Genomic DNA, 17415 nt, shown 5'->3' on the forward strand with positions numbered 1-17415 from the left:
AGAGAGAGAGAGAGAGAGAGAGAGAGAGAGAGAGAGAGAGAGAGAGAATGAGTGAGTTTTAGCTGTCAGCTGCTGTTGCTTGGAAGGTGGGAGAGATCGCTCCCATTCATTCTCTGTTCTTTTGGTCAGTATGCCTTTGTTTTCCCTTTTTCTCATGTCTGCAATGACTTTCTTCCCTCACTTTGTCTTTTTAATTTCTATCCCATCCTTTAAAATCCAGTTCAAATGCTACCTCCTTCATGAAGTCTTCCCTGGTTTCAACCATGACCTATGTTGGATCTCAGATAATTCTTTGTTTGGCAGCTCTGTAAGGGATGTATATGTTATTTATGCATTTTATGCATACATTTATGCATTTATATAGTATGTAAAACTATATTATACCTATCCATTCTGCATGTCCCAGAAGTCTTAGTGTCGTTTTAAGTTATTAAATGATGATTGATTGATTGATAGATTAAAGCTTTAATAAAACTTAAAACCAGACTAAGACTTTTGAGACATTCTCAATCTGTGTCTTATTCCTGTACTAGACTGTGGAAACTCCATAAGAGAGAGACCTTGCTTCCCTGGACCTTACATTTCCTCCCGTGCCTAGCACAGAGCTCTGTACACAGTATGCCCTTAATAAATGTTTCATGAATGACAGAAACAGCAGCGGCAAAAACAGCCCCTGATCTCAGGAGGCTCTCACATTCTAAGGGGGTGGGGGGAATTTGTTCCAAGGTCCCAAAGGTAGCAAGAGGCAAGGTCCTTTGATTGTAAATACAGAATTCTTTCCATTGCTCCATGCTCTTTATTATTCCTCTGTGTGAACCTCAGTTCCCTCACCTGTAAAATTAAAAGGTTGAATTCAGTGAACTCCAAGACCTTTTCTGCTTTAACATTCTATATTTAAAAGGTGCTACTCCAAATAACACATTCAGAAGTCAGCTGTGCTGAAAATAGTACTGTTTTCTTTTTACATATTATCAAAGTTGGCAGTAGAAAGGAGAAAACCGACTAACTGGAGAGTAAGTACTATCTGTCTCAAAGACCATGTGATTTTTAAAATTTGCCTAAGATTTTAAAATGTCAGAAACTGGGTAATTTATGACTGCAAATCTTTAAAAAGGTCATTATTGGCATATGCTGTTGTAACCTAGCCACTTTGTCATCCCAACTCCTCTATCAGGTTGCATTTGGGAATTTCAGGAAAAATCAGTTCTCTTAGTTTGGGTTTTTTTTTTGTTGTTGTTGTTTTGTTTTGTTTTTAATTTGAGGAATGTGAATATACCTACAGGAGATTCTTGCAGCCATAGGTTACCAGTGATTTCTCTGTTCTACATCTTTTGTCCTTACTGCCCTGAATCCTAGTTACTCTTTTATTCATCATAGCAGGGTTTGTATGTAAATTTGGTGTTACTACTTGGATCCATGCCTCATTAAGTCTTAATGACTTTGTTCTACAGATGAGTCAAGTCAAAAAGTCAAGTCAGCAAGCATTTATTAAACTACATGCCAGACACTTTTCTAAGTGCTAGGGGTACAGAAAAAGGCCAGAAAAACCCAAAACAAAACCAACTGTCCCTGATCTTAAGAAACTTACAGTCTAATGAGGGAAACAGCCTGTAAACAATTATATACAAACTGCATGAATAGATGGATACACACATATATTTATAATATGTATGTATGATAAATTGGAGATAACTGGGGGGAGGGCATTAGAATTAAGGGGGATCAGGAAAATCTGTGTGTAAGGAGCTTGTTTTTTAAACAAATTTTTTAATTAAAAGAGAAACAAAAACAAAATACTCCTAATCCAAATGTTCTGTTCAAAAGGCCTATTGAAGATGGTAGGTGTTCATGTTATGGATGCTGATAAATTTGAATAAACTAAAGAAAGTGAAGTGTGACTCCAGAAGAAAACAAACCAAAACAAAACTGTAAGCCGTCCAAATAAGCAAATCAGACACCTGGCCAAAGATTAATCATGCATGATGGAGGCAAGGCAGACAGTTCATCCCCAGCCTGATTCCTGCCTTTTCAGGACTTGACTCCAGCCACATGACCACAATCTTCCTCTGCAACAGCTCAGGTTCCAAATCAAAACTCCCATTTTTCATATATAGCTACCTGGAAGCCATTGGCTTTGTTCTGTGCGCGCGCGCGCGCACACACACACACACACACACACACACACACACTCTTGTCTTTCATCTCCAGCGTTCCTCATCCTCTCATGTGACTCTGTGTCTTGGCTTGTCACATTTTGTGCTGTTTCTGTTTATGGTAAATATGGCCCAACCGTGAGGTCTCCCCATGGTAAAGGCCTGTGATAGGTTTTAATTTAAGGCTTTGTCATTTTACTCTACGATTCATGCTCTAATCAAGATGAGGCTCTTATAAAGGACAAAGCCAGTAAGTGACATGCCAGACACAAAGAGGACATTGAAGGGGTACCAGTTGTTAGGGTGAGGTCAGGCAGATTCAGGCACTGAATTTAGACTATTGGTTTTTGGGGTTCCCCCCCGCCAAATCAGTCCCCCAGTTCTCTTGAAGATGTGTTAATCAGGAGGAGTTTCAACAATAGCTTTAGTAAGTAGATACAAACACACACACGTTGTCATTGTAATTTATAGTGTTAATAGGAGCAGGTGACATTTCTATACAGTGCTTTACACTTTCTGAAGCACAGTGATGGAAGCCGTGGAGCAGTGGTGGATGGGAGGCTGCCTTTGCGCTCTGCCACAATTATTACCCATTTGTCCTTGGCCAGGTCAGTTGGAGCTTCTCTTTCCTCATCTGTAAAAGGAACTGGTTGGGTTGGAGGACCTCAGAAGTTTCCCTTCTAGGTCCATGCCTGTGATCCTGTACTCTCACTCTGTTTTCAGAACAACCCTGTGAGGTAACCAGTGGAAGTGATGTTTTCTTCCATTTTATAGATGAGGAATAAGTGGCAGATCTGAATCTTTTGATTCCTAAGTCCAATGCTCTTTTTACCCAACAACAGCTACCTCTATATCAGTCCACAGAAGGTAGAGAGGCAGGCAGGAAGGATAGCAGAAGGGCAAAGTGTATTACAGGAGATAATAGGTGAAAATGAGAAGGGAATGGGGGAGGGTAGAAGGGGAAAAATCATTCATATAGGACCTAATGGATGCCAGGCACTGTGCTAAGCACTCTTTACAACTGTTATCTCATTTGATCTCCACAACAACCCTGGGAGATAAGTGCTGTTTTTATCCTCATTTTACAGTTAAGGAGACTGAGGCAAACAGATTATTTTACTTGCCTGGAGTCACATAACCAGCTAGTAAGTGTCTTGAGAGTCTGAATTTGAACTCAGGTCACCCTGACTCCAGACCCAGCTGGAGTCCACTGTACTACCTAGCCACCTCTAGGAAAGACATGTAGTTAGTTTCTCATTTTTCTTCTTGAAAAGGATAGATGGGAAGGAAGAGTTGATCAAATTGGGATGGTTGTAGGCAGAAGGATGTGACACTTTGAACGCATGGATGTTATCATTCCTTTTGGGTGTCTGTTCCTCAGTAGTGAAGAAGAATTGTATGTGGGAAGTTGCCTCCCTTTTCTTCTTTCTTCCTTTCTTCCTTTCTTTCTTTCTTTCTTTTTTTCTTTCTTTCTTTCTTTCTCTTTCTTTCTTTCTTTCTTTCTTTCTTTCTTCTTCCTTTCTTCCTTCCTTCCTTCCTTCCTTCCTTCCTTCCTTCCTTCCTTCCTTCTTTCCTTCCTTCCTCTTCCTGTGACCTCATCTTTGAAGGGAAGTCATTCATTCCCTGTATCGACAGGTTCCGTGAAGGCAGGAGCATTCCTCTTTGTATCCATCTTCACACCTACCATAGCACCCCTCCTTACAGGTGGTAGGTACTCAGTGAACATCTGTCCAATGAACGAATAATAGATTTTTGTCAAGTAACTACTTTACATACCTACCAGTGTGATGGACTTTAAAATTTCACAATGATTTTGCAGAATGATAGCTAAGTGGTTGATAACAGAAGGGAACATGGGTTAGCAGCTATGTAGCTGGGAGAGAATTAGAGAAGTCAGTGTCTAGAACATAGTAAGCACTTAATAAGTAAATACTTTATCTAATGTAAGTCACTTGGTCTACATTCCTGCCCTCAGGTTGGATGATGTCCCAACATCCTTATTTGGCAAGTGTCCTAAGGTGTACTCTACAGCCTCTAAGTTCTATAGGAGCAGGGATCATGTCTCTTCTGCATTTGGCTAAAGCCTCGTGCAATTGCTTTGCACACACTTAATAAATATTTGCTTAAATGAACTTTTCCTAACAAACCAGTAACAAACATTACTCAATATCAGAAAGTTCTTCCTTATTTCTATCCTAAACCATTCATGTTATATTGTCTTGTTCTGTCCTTTGTAAGATGGGAAGTAGATGGTCACCATTGTCACAGTAGCAGACCCTCTTAAAATTGAAAACTCCTTAAGTTCTCAGTATCCCTTTCTGTAATCTAAATTAACCCAATTGCCTTAAAGTTTTGTTTTCTAAATCAGAGGTATCAAACACAGGGCTGAAAAGCAACCTACAAGACTTCTGAGTATAGCCTGACACATACACAAAGGTAATTGAGAAATATTTAACTAAATTAAGAAAAAAAGGTAGAATATAGATAATATTAATTTGTCATTTTCTAAGTCCACACACATCTTATGTACAATTTAGAGGCCCCTGTTTCTGTTGGAATCTGACAGCATTGCTCTAAATCTCTCCATCTTCGATCTGCCATCATGGTGGAAGATGGGAGAAAATGCTTAATCCATTTCAGCTGTTTTAGGCCTGGATTTTCTTCAGTCATTATGCCAAGTAGTATATGTTATATACTGAAGAAAATGTAGTTAATCATGGTTGTCAATTATGACATAGGAAGTTTGGATGGGCACGGAGCCAAGCATTAGTAGTCCTGGCTCATTGGCCTAAGCACTGACTAGATTAGAGGGACTAGGTTTAAATCCATCTCTGCTACTCATTAATTATCTCTGGGTTCTCAGGCAAGTACCTTAACTCTTTGGGATCTCACTTTCCTCATGTCTCAAATCAGGGAATTGGACAAGAGGGTGTTCTGAAGATCCCTTTTAGATTTCTAAATCCTACAGTGTAGTCCTAAACCACCAGGCCTTACTAAACTGCTGTGAAAAGTAGTGATAGCCCCAAGAGGGACATGAGATCCATAATCTGTCAATTGTTAATGATTTTTGTCTTTGAGAGGTTCCTTGTTCCAAAGTTGGCCATCTTTTCTCCTTTGGGTGGGTACTGTAATTACTTAGTGGTGCCCATTCTTAATTGTCCACTGAATTGCCTGCTGGTTTGCCAACCTAACCATTTTCTCCTACTGCAAATGCTTCTGCTTTGGAACTAGTTCAACAAAGGTTATTACTGACTGGATGACTACTTTCCTGTGCATCTGCCAAAAAATGATAATAGATGAAAGAAAAACAAATAACAGCTGATGTGGAAAAATCCATTTTGTCTTCTCAAGGGTGGCAGGGGGGTAGAGCTGCTGGGTGGATGAGCCTCCCAAATGGGATAACAGCTGTAGAGTGGCAAGAGACCCAGGGATGGAAATTTGACACCCACACCCACTCTCACCAGCATTTCCTTTGGAGAAGACCCACAGTTAGAAGAAGCACTTTTCAGCTCCAGGGGTACCTAGGAATCTTTTTCAATGGTTCTGTTATTCACCTGATTAAATCTTAATTGCACATTTGGCGGGTGCTTTGTGCATGTTGGTCTCATGCCATTTTTGCTGAGCCTGTCTTTTCCAGAAGACTGCTGCAAATTTAGAAATAGGGAAACAGTATTGCATTTGTCAATTGGAGTTTTGTTTTGCAGGCTGAATTTATTTTAGCATTTGTGTGAGATGCCAAAGACTCACATCCCTAGAGAGTGGATCGCTCAATTTTTTTGTGGCTCTTTGGTATTGTCCAGACTGTAGTAGGGGAACAATGTCTCTAGTTCTTAAAGGAGTAAATGGATTTGCCAACAGCCTCATCTTTTGTGTTTTTGATTAATTTTTTTCAGAGACCTAAGAAACCACCTCCTCCATCAGCTCCTGTCATCAAACAAGGGGCAGGTAATGTGCCTTTCAATTTCTTTGTCAAAATGAGGCTGTGTCAAATAGGGAATGGGAATAAATATTTATGTAGCACCTCCTTAATAGCACTTTTACAAATATCATCTCATTTAATCTTCATAATAACCCTTCGAGGTACGGGCTGTTATTTTCTTCATTTTAAAGTTGAGGAAACTGAGATTAAGCAGCCTGCCTAGGACAACATGACTAATAAGTGTACGAGAATAGATTTGAATTCAAGTCTTCCCAACTCCAGTGCTTAGCACAATGCTAGCACATAATAGGTACTTAATAAAAGTTTATTGACTCCAGACCCAACATTCTATCCATTATGTCTCCAACTGCCTTGTCCTCCAGATAGCCTTGGAATTGGTCACAATTTGAATGGTATTTGACTATCTGAGCAATTATAATTTGAGAAAGGCTACAGTAAAAAAAAAATTAAGTTATTTCTGGTAGGTAAATGTTTAACTTCTGGAGCAAAATGTCCATCAACAACCCCCACCCCCATGAGAGGCAATACTCTACTAGTAATAACATTGGTGAAACTTACATTGCTTTATAATGTTTGCAAAGTCATTTGTTTACATTTTCACTTGATCTCCACCATAACCTTTGAAAAGTATTATAGTTCTTATCAGAAAAAGAACTAGGCCCAGAGAGACTGAGTGATTTGCCCATGGTTGTCCACTGAAGAAGTGTGAGAGGTGGAGTTTGAGCCCAGGTCTCTTTGGACAGAAAAGTCCAAACGTTATTTCCATAATAGCACACTGCCAGGAAAAAAAATGTGAGACATGAGACAAATCACTTTACCTCATTATCTGTAAAATGAGAGGGTTGGGCTACATGACCTCCCTTCTAGCTCAGATATTCCATGTTCCCTCATCTTCTGTCCAGCAAAAGGGATCCCTGTTTTTTCATACAATGTGAGTTAACTTCATTAGGAATTCTGCCCATGTGTCATAGACTCCTTGCGTCTCTGAGGAAAAAAAGTTGTGATTTAATTGGTGGAGGAAACTTCCATCTTTTCTGTAAATTATAGCCTTGGATTATTACCTGGGGCACTGAGAGATTAAAGGATTTTGCAAAGTCAGAAACTGGACTCAAATCAGCTTTTTTTTTAACTTCTTTTTTTTTCTCCCCAAGCCCATTTTCTTGACTCCAGATAATAAACCTTGCTGGCTCCCTGCTGAGAAATGAATGAATTTAAAATCTCTCCCAACTTAGTTCAAAGGTTTCTTTATGTTCTTCTTTTGTTTCTTTTCCCCCCTAATTTTTCTAGCAGTAATGGCTTACTGCCCTGATTGTTCATCTTGAAAAGACTCCAGTTTATTTGTTGCTTAGACTAGACCCAAATATGTCAGTATTGTTTAGTCCCTGTAGATTAGGATTGGGGAGGAATATTGGCAAAACCAGTGCTAGGTTTTGGATGGATGTCTTCTCAGTGTGATTGGCTAAAGATGCTGTCATTTTGATACACAGTAAATTCTCATGCATAGAAATGGTGCTATTGAATCCAATAGAATTCATTTTTAGTTTAAACAAAACTAAATCACCTTAAGGAATACTTCATTTTTGAATAAATTGTTAAATCTGCTTACTACAAATAAAACTAAAAAGTGATATTTGCAAGGGAGAAAAAAGAAACCCTTCATTTGTTTTCTCCAGAATTTTCAGTTTAAAGAGTTCAGTCACTCATCGATTATTCTGTTTGTCATGCATTAAGAGGTAGTTTAAAGCCATTCTTTAGAGGCCAAGTGCTACAGTATAGCATTATACCTGAAGACCTTCTGACTTAATCCAAACTCCTTTCCCATTCCCTTGATCACAGCTAATAATTAAAAAGATTAAATTCTGAAATGTGGTGCTAATTAGATCTGTTTTGTCGCCATCACTGTTGGCATGGAGTAGTTTAACTTTGCCACCTAGTGGCTATTATATTGTAAATAGTTTATTGGGCTAAAATTATGCCAGTCTGATTTTTTTTTTAAAGACAGTCAGAGGACATGGCAGGGCTGGGGGAGACAGAGGAGAAAGGAGGGGAAAAAGAAGGAGGAAGGCTGCAGAAAGAAGGGAGGTAATGAATATACAGGGCAGACACTGATCTGCGAAGCCAATCTGAAGTCTAGAATATTCTTAAATTTTGAGTTTAGGTTTAGATTCCCTTTGTGATCTTCCCATAGTGTCTGATTCCCTCAGTGTTGCTGAGCTGTTTATTTTTATTCATGACCAAGGTTATTGGGAAAGCTAAATTCTGTAGTAACAGGCAGATTTTTAGGGTTTGGGTAGTAGCACAGTTGTTACCCTACTGTCATGATTGTCTTCTTTAGAAATATATGGATAGGTTTCTATTGCCTATGCATAACCCTAGGAGGTGTTGTTTATTATTTATTCATAGGCATCATTATCCACTTTTTACAAATGAGGAAACTGAGTCTTAAATGGGTAAAATGAATTATTCAGTAAGTTCATGACTAGCAAATGGCAAAACTGGGACTTGAATACAGGTCGTCAGACCCAAGTCTGGTATTCTTGCCACTCCTCCAGGGGTGTTTAGATGAAGTGTGCTAAATGGAAAAAAAAAAGTTTTTAAAAAAAAATTTGATATAAAGGTAAGAGTCCTAAGTTTGGAGCCACACTATCAAAATTAAAAGCTGCATTGTACTACTAACAACCTATGTGACTTTGGGCAAGTCCTTTTCCCTCCCTTGGCTTTTGTTTCTTGATCTATAAAAATGAGGTGGTAGGATTAGATGCCCCCTAATGTTCCTGTCAGCTCTAAATTCTGTAACCTTGTCCCCTTCTCTTCCCCCCCCCCCGCCAGAAATCATCTGGAGTCCATAAACGGTACTGATGTTTTACTCCCCTCTGGATAATTGCTTACTGGAGGTAGAGATGCATAAGCAAGTCAGCAGTTTTCACTAAAAGAAAGGGTGCATGTATTGAGGTCCCCTTTTAATTGTAGGGAACAGTCACGATCTACTTAGTTAAGGGTTGAATGCACTACTTGCTATATTTTGAAAACTTAATACTTGAGAACTGGTTTTCCAAGGCAGGGTGACTTGACAAAGAATTCCTGTATAGTTTCTGTATATTTTCTGACTTAAAAATGGAATTCAAGTCCATATGAATTTTCTGTTTAGCAGTGTAGCATGGTATCAGACTACTCCATCATCTGTATACTTTGGTATTATAGCATCATTGTGCTGCTCTCTTATTTGGTTCTGAATTTAAAATATATGCAGATTGAAAAGAGATGTTCTGTCAGGGTTAAATATCAGAAAGTGCTTGTAGTTCTACTAGTTTTTTAAATCAAGAGCATTGAATTCTTCAGACAGAAACTGACCCCAAAGTAATTTTTATACAGTTCAAATTCTCTAGGTAATTGAAAACATTGCACTTCATGCTGAACTATGCAGAGTAGGCCATAATGAACTACTAATGGCTTAAAATACTGGTATGTCTAATAAACAGATTATGGTGTTACTATTAATATTTTTAATAGGTACAACAGAACGAAAGCATGAAATTAAAAAGATACCTCCTGAAAGACCAGAAACTCTTCCAAACAGAACAGAAGAAAAAGGTATGGAATTAATTCTCTATTGGTCATTCTTAAGAGTGGTAGAGGGGGTGGCCAGGTGACTCAGTGAGTAAGAGCGCCGGCCCCAGCGTCGGGAGACGCGGGATCAGTTCCAGCCTCAGATACTTGGCACCCACACAAAATAACTGGCTGTGTAACCTTGAGCAAATTACTTAAACCCAGTTGCTTTAAAAAAAAAAAAAAGAGTGGTAGAGAAAGGGAAACATCGGTTACTGATCTATTCAGAGATAGTTGGTAAATTTACTTTTCCTTGGTAATGTGGTGATGCCCCTAATTAGACTGTGAGCTCCGGGAGAGCAAGGATGGATTTTTTCCTTTCTATGTATCACTAGTACTAGCACATAGTAGTTTCTTAATAAAAGTTTATGACTGACATTAACTTTTTTAGGAACCATGCCTTGGTAAATAGAAGAAAATTATATAATTGATCTTTAAGTGTGAACTTCTTAGGACCAAAGAGCTCTCTGGTAGGGCTTTAATTATTTCTAGATTATAAGCTTCTTGAAGGCAGGGAACTCTGTCTTACACTACTTGGTGTATCCTCGCACTACTTAGGTCTATTGCTTTCATATAAAATGTGTTCAGTAAATGAATGGGTGATTATTCCAATGGATTTCAGAAGTTCAGAACCTCAGCTTCAAAAGTTGCAGCAAAAATCACACATTCAGGTCTCATTTATGCCATTTCTACTCAAGGACAAATTTGTATAGCATTACTATTCCTAATTAAATTTTATTTTTCAGTGAGTAATCACTTATTTTTTTCTCTTATCACCTCCTTCCAGTGGGAAGAGAAAAGAAAAACAGAAACCTCATAACAAATAATAGCTTTTCTTTCTTTATGATTTGGAGGAATTTTATTTCATGTGTGCTCAGTTTAATATGAATACAAAATTTTAAGAATAATTCCTTATTTTTGAAAAAAGTTTATTTACAACTGATACCCACAGAGATATAAAAGACAATGGTAAATATTCAACCTCTAAGCAGAGAAAATGAGCTCTAAATAAAATAATCAGTAAGAAGTACCTTTAAAAGATTAATTTTGCCTTTCTCACCTTCTTGCAAGTCCATACTTTTAAAACATTTAAAACTTGTTGGTCTCATCTCTAGTCATAACGACTTCTATTACACATGACTGTAATTCCAAAACAGATTTCTATCAATCTGTATTCACTTTCTTTTTGAAGGTTTTTAGGGAAGCTAGAGAATAGTCAATTTGACTGTGACAAGAATTTTTATATATAAAGCATTATTGAAATCATTCCTAAAATTTTTTTCAATTAATAAACCATTAACCTTTTGTAGCAGCAAGCACCCCAAGCGTCCCCAGGGTCACTGCCAACACAGGTTCTTGGATCTACTTTGATAGAGGAAAGCAACTCAAAATGGGTTAACAAGCTTACTTTAATCAGTCAAATATGTATCGTTTACCTAGTTCAGGGGAAAAAGGTCAGCACCCCAAATTTCAGAACAGACAGACAGAATTATCAAGCCAGAAACAGATCAAGTAGACAGATTTCCAAACTGTCCAACCATTACATCCATACCAAATCAACATCTGGGTTTTTCTAAGCCAGGGGACTCTCAAAAACAGCTTCCCAGAGTTTCATCTGATCAAATCACAAAACATTTCTCAAAGTGAGCCCCAAAACAAAGCTACACATCAGGGCTTATATAGCCTTCTCCTGGCTCAGAGAATGTAACAACCTTATTGACTTGACTGCCCAACCAAAAAGTATCTACTGAAAAACAAGCCTCCCACCCCAGGCTCCAGGTTCACTTTAGCCTAGGGGCAGGGAAGATCTTCAAAATTTACATTTCCATTACACCTTTCTCACTTAGCAATGCTTTTATGCATGCATACACACACACACACACCCCTGAATGTGAATGAAACAACCTCATATACCATATAATCATGTAATATGATTATAGAATGACATTATTATTATGAAAGATGTGCTTTTACCCATTGACCACTCTATAAAATTTGTTATCATGAGATTAATGACAGAGAAAATTTCCCTCTGCTACAGCAGTTCTTAACCTGTGGTCCATGAACTTTAAAAAAATAAATATTTTTTTATAATTATTTCAATATAGTTGGTTTCTTTTGTAATTCTATGTATTTTATTTTATGGATTTGAGAGTCTTCTGAGAAGGGTTCCATGGACTTTACCATATTGACCAAAGGGATCCGTGACACAGAAAAGGTTAAGAACCCCTGCTGTAGTGTAAAGGTTGGGTTTAGGGGAGACAGTAACAATTAAATGAGGATTATCCAGTTCCTTATCTTAGCTCCTTGAATGTGAGCAGTCATTTGTTTGCTTACTTCTCATGTAAGGAAAAAAAAATACTGTTAAGTGCTTATGTACACTTCCTAATAGAGATGTTTTCTTTGTGAATTTTTAAAAATGATTTAAAGAAAGACCAGAGAGAGAGCAAAAACTGGATTTACAGAAGCCTTCTGTTCCTGCCATCCCTCCAAAGAAACCTCGACCACCCAAGACAAATTCTCTCAGCAGACCTGGTGCATTGCTCCCGAGAAGACCAGAAAGACCAGTGGTACCTGTGACACATACCAGGTATTCAGATTGTTTGTCTAGATGGGGGTCTGGCATATTGCTTATAATCCTCACTAGTGCAGATCTTAGAGGGAACCATCTCTCTCTGTCACAGGGTCTCAGAGGGATTTGACAGGGTCAGGGGAGGTGAGGAAGAGGGAATATATTTTCTCTCTCTCACCCTCTCCCTCCCTTCTTCTGTCTCCTTTCCCTACCCCCACCCCCTCTCCACTTAAGAGATCACTAATATAGGGAATTGCACATGAAGAAATTCCTTATGCCAATGAAAAGCTGCAACTCTTTTGTGCCTTATGGTTTTAGAAAGTGTCGGTATGCTGAAGGATTAAGCAGTTTGCCCACAGGTTCTTACAACCAGCATGTGTTAAACGCTAGACTCTTTGGGACTCTTAAGACCACCTCCACCCTGTGTCTCTGTGTAAATCATGGTGGGTTGAGTTTTTTGTTTTTTTCCAGACCCATATATGACTTTTTTGGTTTTGGGAAGTCCCAGTAAAAGATTTCTTCTAGCATCACAGATTGTTTTTTTGCTTATAGTTTGAGAGAACTGCCTGTATCGTTCAAGGATACTTATTTCCTTAGAGTGGCCATAGCTTCTGTTAATGCAATACCCTTCTATTCCTCAGTAGATGATGTTCTCAAATTGCTATAGGAATGACCTAGTGACCCTACTTTTGGTGCTGAATCTCTTCAGACTTATCTGGACAGTCCTCAGATGACAGACAGACAGAGTAGCAATCACTGGCTCATCAGTATAGTGTAGTAAGTAGCAGTCCATTCCACAGGAACAATGTCATAAAGAGGCAATACGTGGTTCTAGTAGGATTTTGTCACTTTATGTAAAAAAATTAGATATATATTAAAATATTTTAATGCAGAATGATCTTAGTTTGGGGCATCTGTACATGAAGTATAGAGAAAGAAGGAGGCAATATGAAATAGTGGAAAGAATTCAGGATTTAGGAGCAGAGAGATGAAGTCCAAATTCCAGCTCTGCCACTTATGGCCTCTGTGACCTTGGGAAAGTCACTACTGTTGTCTGGGTCTCAGTTTGCACATCTGTAAAATGAGAGAGGTTGGTCTAGATCAGGGCTTGGAGGGTACTCTAACTAGAAAGCGAAATCTCTGCCCTTCTCTGAGAGCTAAGAATGGCATTTAAATTTGTAAATACATTTTTAACCTTATAAATACTTTTAAGATACATTTTTAAATTTTTACATATTAAATACTTCTTAGAATAAATTTAAAATGTTATGTTTTAGATATATTTTTAAGCTTTATTTTAAAATACAAAAAAAAATCCACTGGAAAGCTCACTGGTAATACAAAAGCGGGCCTTGGGCTAATTGGTCTCCTAGGCCTTAGTTTGCCAGTCCCTGGTCTAGATGGATTTCAGTAAGGTCCCTCCCTGCTCTAAATTTATAATCTTATGATCCTTTATGTGTATGCATGCACATAGAATTTCTAAGGAGTCAGTTGTCCATATTTCTCTCTTCAACCTAGTTTCTTGTCAAGTTATGATATGTTCAAGTTAACACAAAGCAGAACAGACATTCCCTCCCTTAAGTGGAAAAAGTAGCATGTAAAATTTTGCAAACCCATCCAAATAAATCAACATCACTGTCACAACATTTCAGTACTTTTGACATTTCCAAGTAAAAAATGTGGTCAGGAAAAATTCAGTTAATGCCATTCAAATAGATGCATAATTTTAGAGTATTGGATGATTTGTTGGTATTAAAAGTGTTTTTAAGTAGACTGGTAACATATGGACGAGAGGGTGAGCATGGGTACACGCACACACTCCCCTAACTTTATATGGCCTCTGGGGGCCAAGAACAAAGTTATTAGAGCAGCTAGGCTAAACCTATGTGAACAGTACTTACTTTAACTGTTTCTGTTTCTTTTGTTTGGACACAACAGTTAGTTTTCCACAAACCTTCCTAAAAAGTACCTACCCTGGGGCAGCCAGGTGGCGCCGGTCCGGCATTGGGAGATGCGGGATCGGTTCCAGCCTCAGATACTTGGCACCCACACAAAAATAACTGGCCGTGTAACCTTGAGCAAGTTACTTAACCCCAATTGCTTTAAAAAAAAAAAAAGTACCTTCCCTGGAAATAAACAAAACGGTTTTTGTTTATTTATATAACACCCGTTTAACTCAAAAGTGGTAAATGGCTTCTACTACCAGACATAACCATGTAATTAAACAGGTGTTATATATAAATAAATCAATCAATTTGTTATCAAGATAGGAAGATATGTCAATATTGATTGTATGGTGTCAGAGTGATATATCATATTTGACATGAGTTTGTCATGTTGCTTTTTAGCATTACCTTTATATTGCTATACTCATTGTCTATATTTGTTATTTTTACCTCTGCTTTCCCCATGCTCTGTCACTTTACATATGTCTTTCAGTATTTCTCTGAATTTTTTATATTCATCATTTTGTCACAGTGATATTCCTTTATGCCATGATTCAACCATTTCTTAATCATTGGGGCCATATTTTATTTCAAGCTATTTGTTGTTATAAATAATGCTATTATGAATATTTTTATATGTAAAAACCTAGAATGTCACTGCCTCCTTTGGGGTATAAATCCTGTAGTAGGACCACTGGGTCAGAGAGCATGAATTTTAGAAACAACTTTTCTTGCCTAATTTCATTTTATTTTCCAGATTGGTTAATCAACTAGTAGGAAATCACTGTGCCTGTCTTCCCACAGCCTCTTCAATATTGAACTTTATTATCTTTTACAATCTTTGCTATTTTGATGGGTATGAGGTGATAGATCAGTTGTTTTAACTTTTCTCTGATTATTAAAATGAAATAGAACCAGTTTTTCAGATTGTTTTTGATAGTTTTGCATTTCTCCTTTTGATAACCATTCAGGAAATGATTCTGAAATGTAAGTCTTTGAGCTAAGTGCTAGAGATAGAAAGACAAAAAACAATGGTCTCTACCCTCAAGGACCTTCCATGCAACTCTTTTGCATTTAATTTTCAAGGAATTATACCAAAGTTAGTTTAATAAATATTGGTAGAGTAAAAGAGCTCTTTATGACAGTTTTATATGTCATTATATTATAATATTTTTACTGTATGGTAACAATTATTGCTTCTAGGTGTTGTCTGAATTTTTTTTATCATAGGGAATGGTGTTTCCATTATTTTTTTAACTTAGGCAGACCTGACAGGAATTTCCACAAATCCTGCTCTAGAGCCTTCTGGAAGTGTGGAGATAAGGCAGCCATGAGTTCTTGAAGACCATGGCTGTAGGATGTAAGTCCTTACAGATTCTACCATGCTGAAAAAGGCTTTGAGTATAGCCAGTTCAATGGACATCATTTTTTGAAAAAACAATTTACCTAAGAATGGAGAGGTACATCCCTAATGGTTTCACCACTTGATGATAAATATTTTTGGCCATGGCAATTCATGAAACAAAGAAAATAAATGGCCTTCATTCCTGTGCAACACCATTCTTCTCTTGTAGCAATGGAGACAAAATGAATGAAAAGGCAGCAGAAGGTGCTAGGGATCACACCATTTACTGTCAGCAAATTTTAACATGAATGTTGCTACTCTAAATGTGAGATCATTGCCAAGTGGCCCAATATGGACATATTGCTTGAAGAGCTGTCAGTCCTAATGATCTTGACATTCTTGCTGAAATGAATTCATGTTGAAGCCTGAGCCTGCTTCAGGCCAGTTTGGTGCTTCAGATCTAGTATTAGAACAAAATTAAATACTCGTAGGTCGTCTAACAAGTTAAGTCAGCAAGCACTGATTGCTTACTGTGTGCCAGGTAATAGGGATATAAAGAAAATCAAAGGTAGCCCTTGCTCTCAAGAAACTCGTAATCTAATGGGAGAGCCAACATGCTAGAAACTATGCACAAACAAGATATGAAAAAGCCTAAGATGAAGGACTAGAAGAAGCTGCTTGCAGAAGGTGGGACTTTAGCTGAAATTTGAAGGAAGCCAAAGAGATGGTGATGAGGAATGAGAGAGCTCCGGGCTTAGAGGACAGCCCATCAAAATACATGGGGTCAGAATATGAAGTGTCTTGTTCAGGGAATAGCAAGGAAGCCAAGAGGCTTAATTAGCCATAATATAGAAAGGATAACTTAGCAATGATACACCATTGATTCAGGTAGAGGGCCATCCTCTTTTCTTCTTACAGAAGTGTATCTTGTCAGCAGGATGTATCAGGTAGGATGACTAGCATGGATATAAGCTATCTGCCATGTCTGAAGGACACTGATTGCTTTTATGGTCTAGGTAACCAGCAAGCCCCATCAGTTTCAAGCCTTAGTTTCCCAGATCATTCAAGTCTCAAAGACAGAGTCCCTGCCTTTTAAGGCAAAAAGTAGCCTAATGTATATGGCAGATACTTTTGTGGCAAGGGTAAGGGATGGCAGGTAAACAGCTAGTATGCTCCACAGCTACCCTTATGATATTAACAGAGATTAAGGAAGTCCTCCAGCTCATTAAGTAAGAACATGGACAAGAGTTAGACAGTTAATGTGGTTGAATGGGTTGTGGTCTCCAAAATTAGACAGAACTTTCAAGATGATGAAATCACTAATCCATCTATTTAAGTATTTAGTAAACTTGACAGAAAACTGAGTTAAAAAAGAAAAACAAGCAGCTGAGTCGTTCATAATACAGAAACTTTTGAGTTCTTTGGCAGGAAGGCTTTCTATATAAATAAGTCAAAGATGATATCTTTTGAGTGCCTAATGAAGCAAAATACTTGGGGATAAAAAGAATTTTTCATAAGTACAAATAGTTTATAAAATATGTAGAAGAGGAGGTCACCTAGGCCTTGATGGGTGGTGAAAGTATAGTGAAACCTGCCAACTTTGACTAGACATATTGAACAAAGAGTGTGTAAACCAATTTGATTTCATCATCTAGAAAAAAGGGGTAGTGAAATTTGGATTCAGTCAAAGGGCTGCACTTGAGGACCTAGAGGGCCACATGTGACCTCAGCATTGCAGGTTCCCCACCCCTGATAGACTATTCATGCAGCAATACTTAATAATATACTCTAAAGGAAAATAGAGCCCTCCAGAGCTCTGCCATTCTCCTAACACCTAATGTGGCCTGGTTTCC

At 38.0% G+C, this 17415-nt stretch overlaps 1 protein-coding gene across 10 annotated transcripts in view; it reads left to right on the plus strand.

The window, feature by feature from the left end:
• SH3KBP1 (SH3 domain containing kinase binding protein 1) overlaps window positions 1-17415 on the plus strand; it is a 472618-nt gene that overhangs the window by 398453 nt on the left and 56750 nt on the right. For all 10 annotated transcript variants that reach the window (XM_069063466.1, XM_069063459.1, XM_069063456.1 and 7 more), the window contains 3 exons: window positions 6047-6098; window positions 9604-9684; window positions 12130-12289. In XM_069063466.1, the coding sequence (XP_068919567.1) occupies window positions 6047-6098; window positions 9604-9684; window positions 12130-12289 (293 nt within the window). The remainder of the gene's footprint in view (window positions 1-6046; window positions 6099-9603; window positions 9685-12129; window positions 12290-17415) is intronic.

The sequence above is a fragment of the Petaurus breviceps genome, unplaced genomic scaffold (assembly GCF_028583685.1).
Source record: "Petaurus breviceps papuanus isolate PSGF00001 unplaced genomic scaffold, PetGlider_PUasm1.0 90574, whole genome shotgun sequence".
NCBI lineage: Eukaryota > Metazoa > Chordata > Mammalia > Diprotodontia > Petauridae > Petaurus > Petaurus breviceps.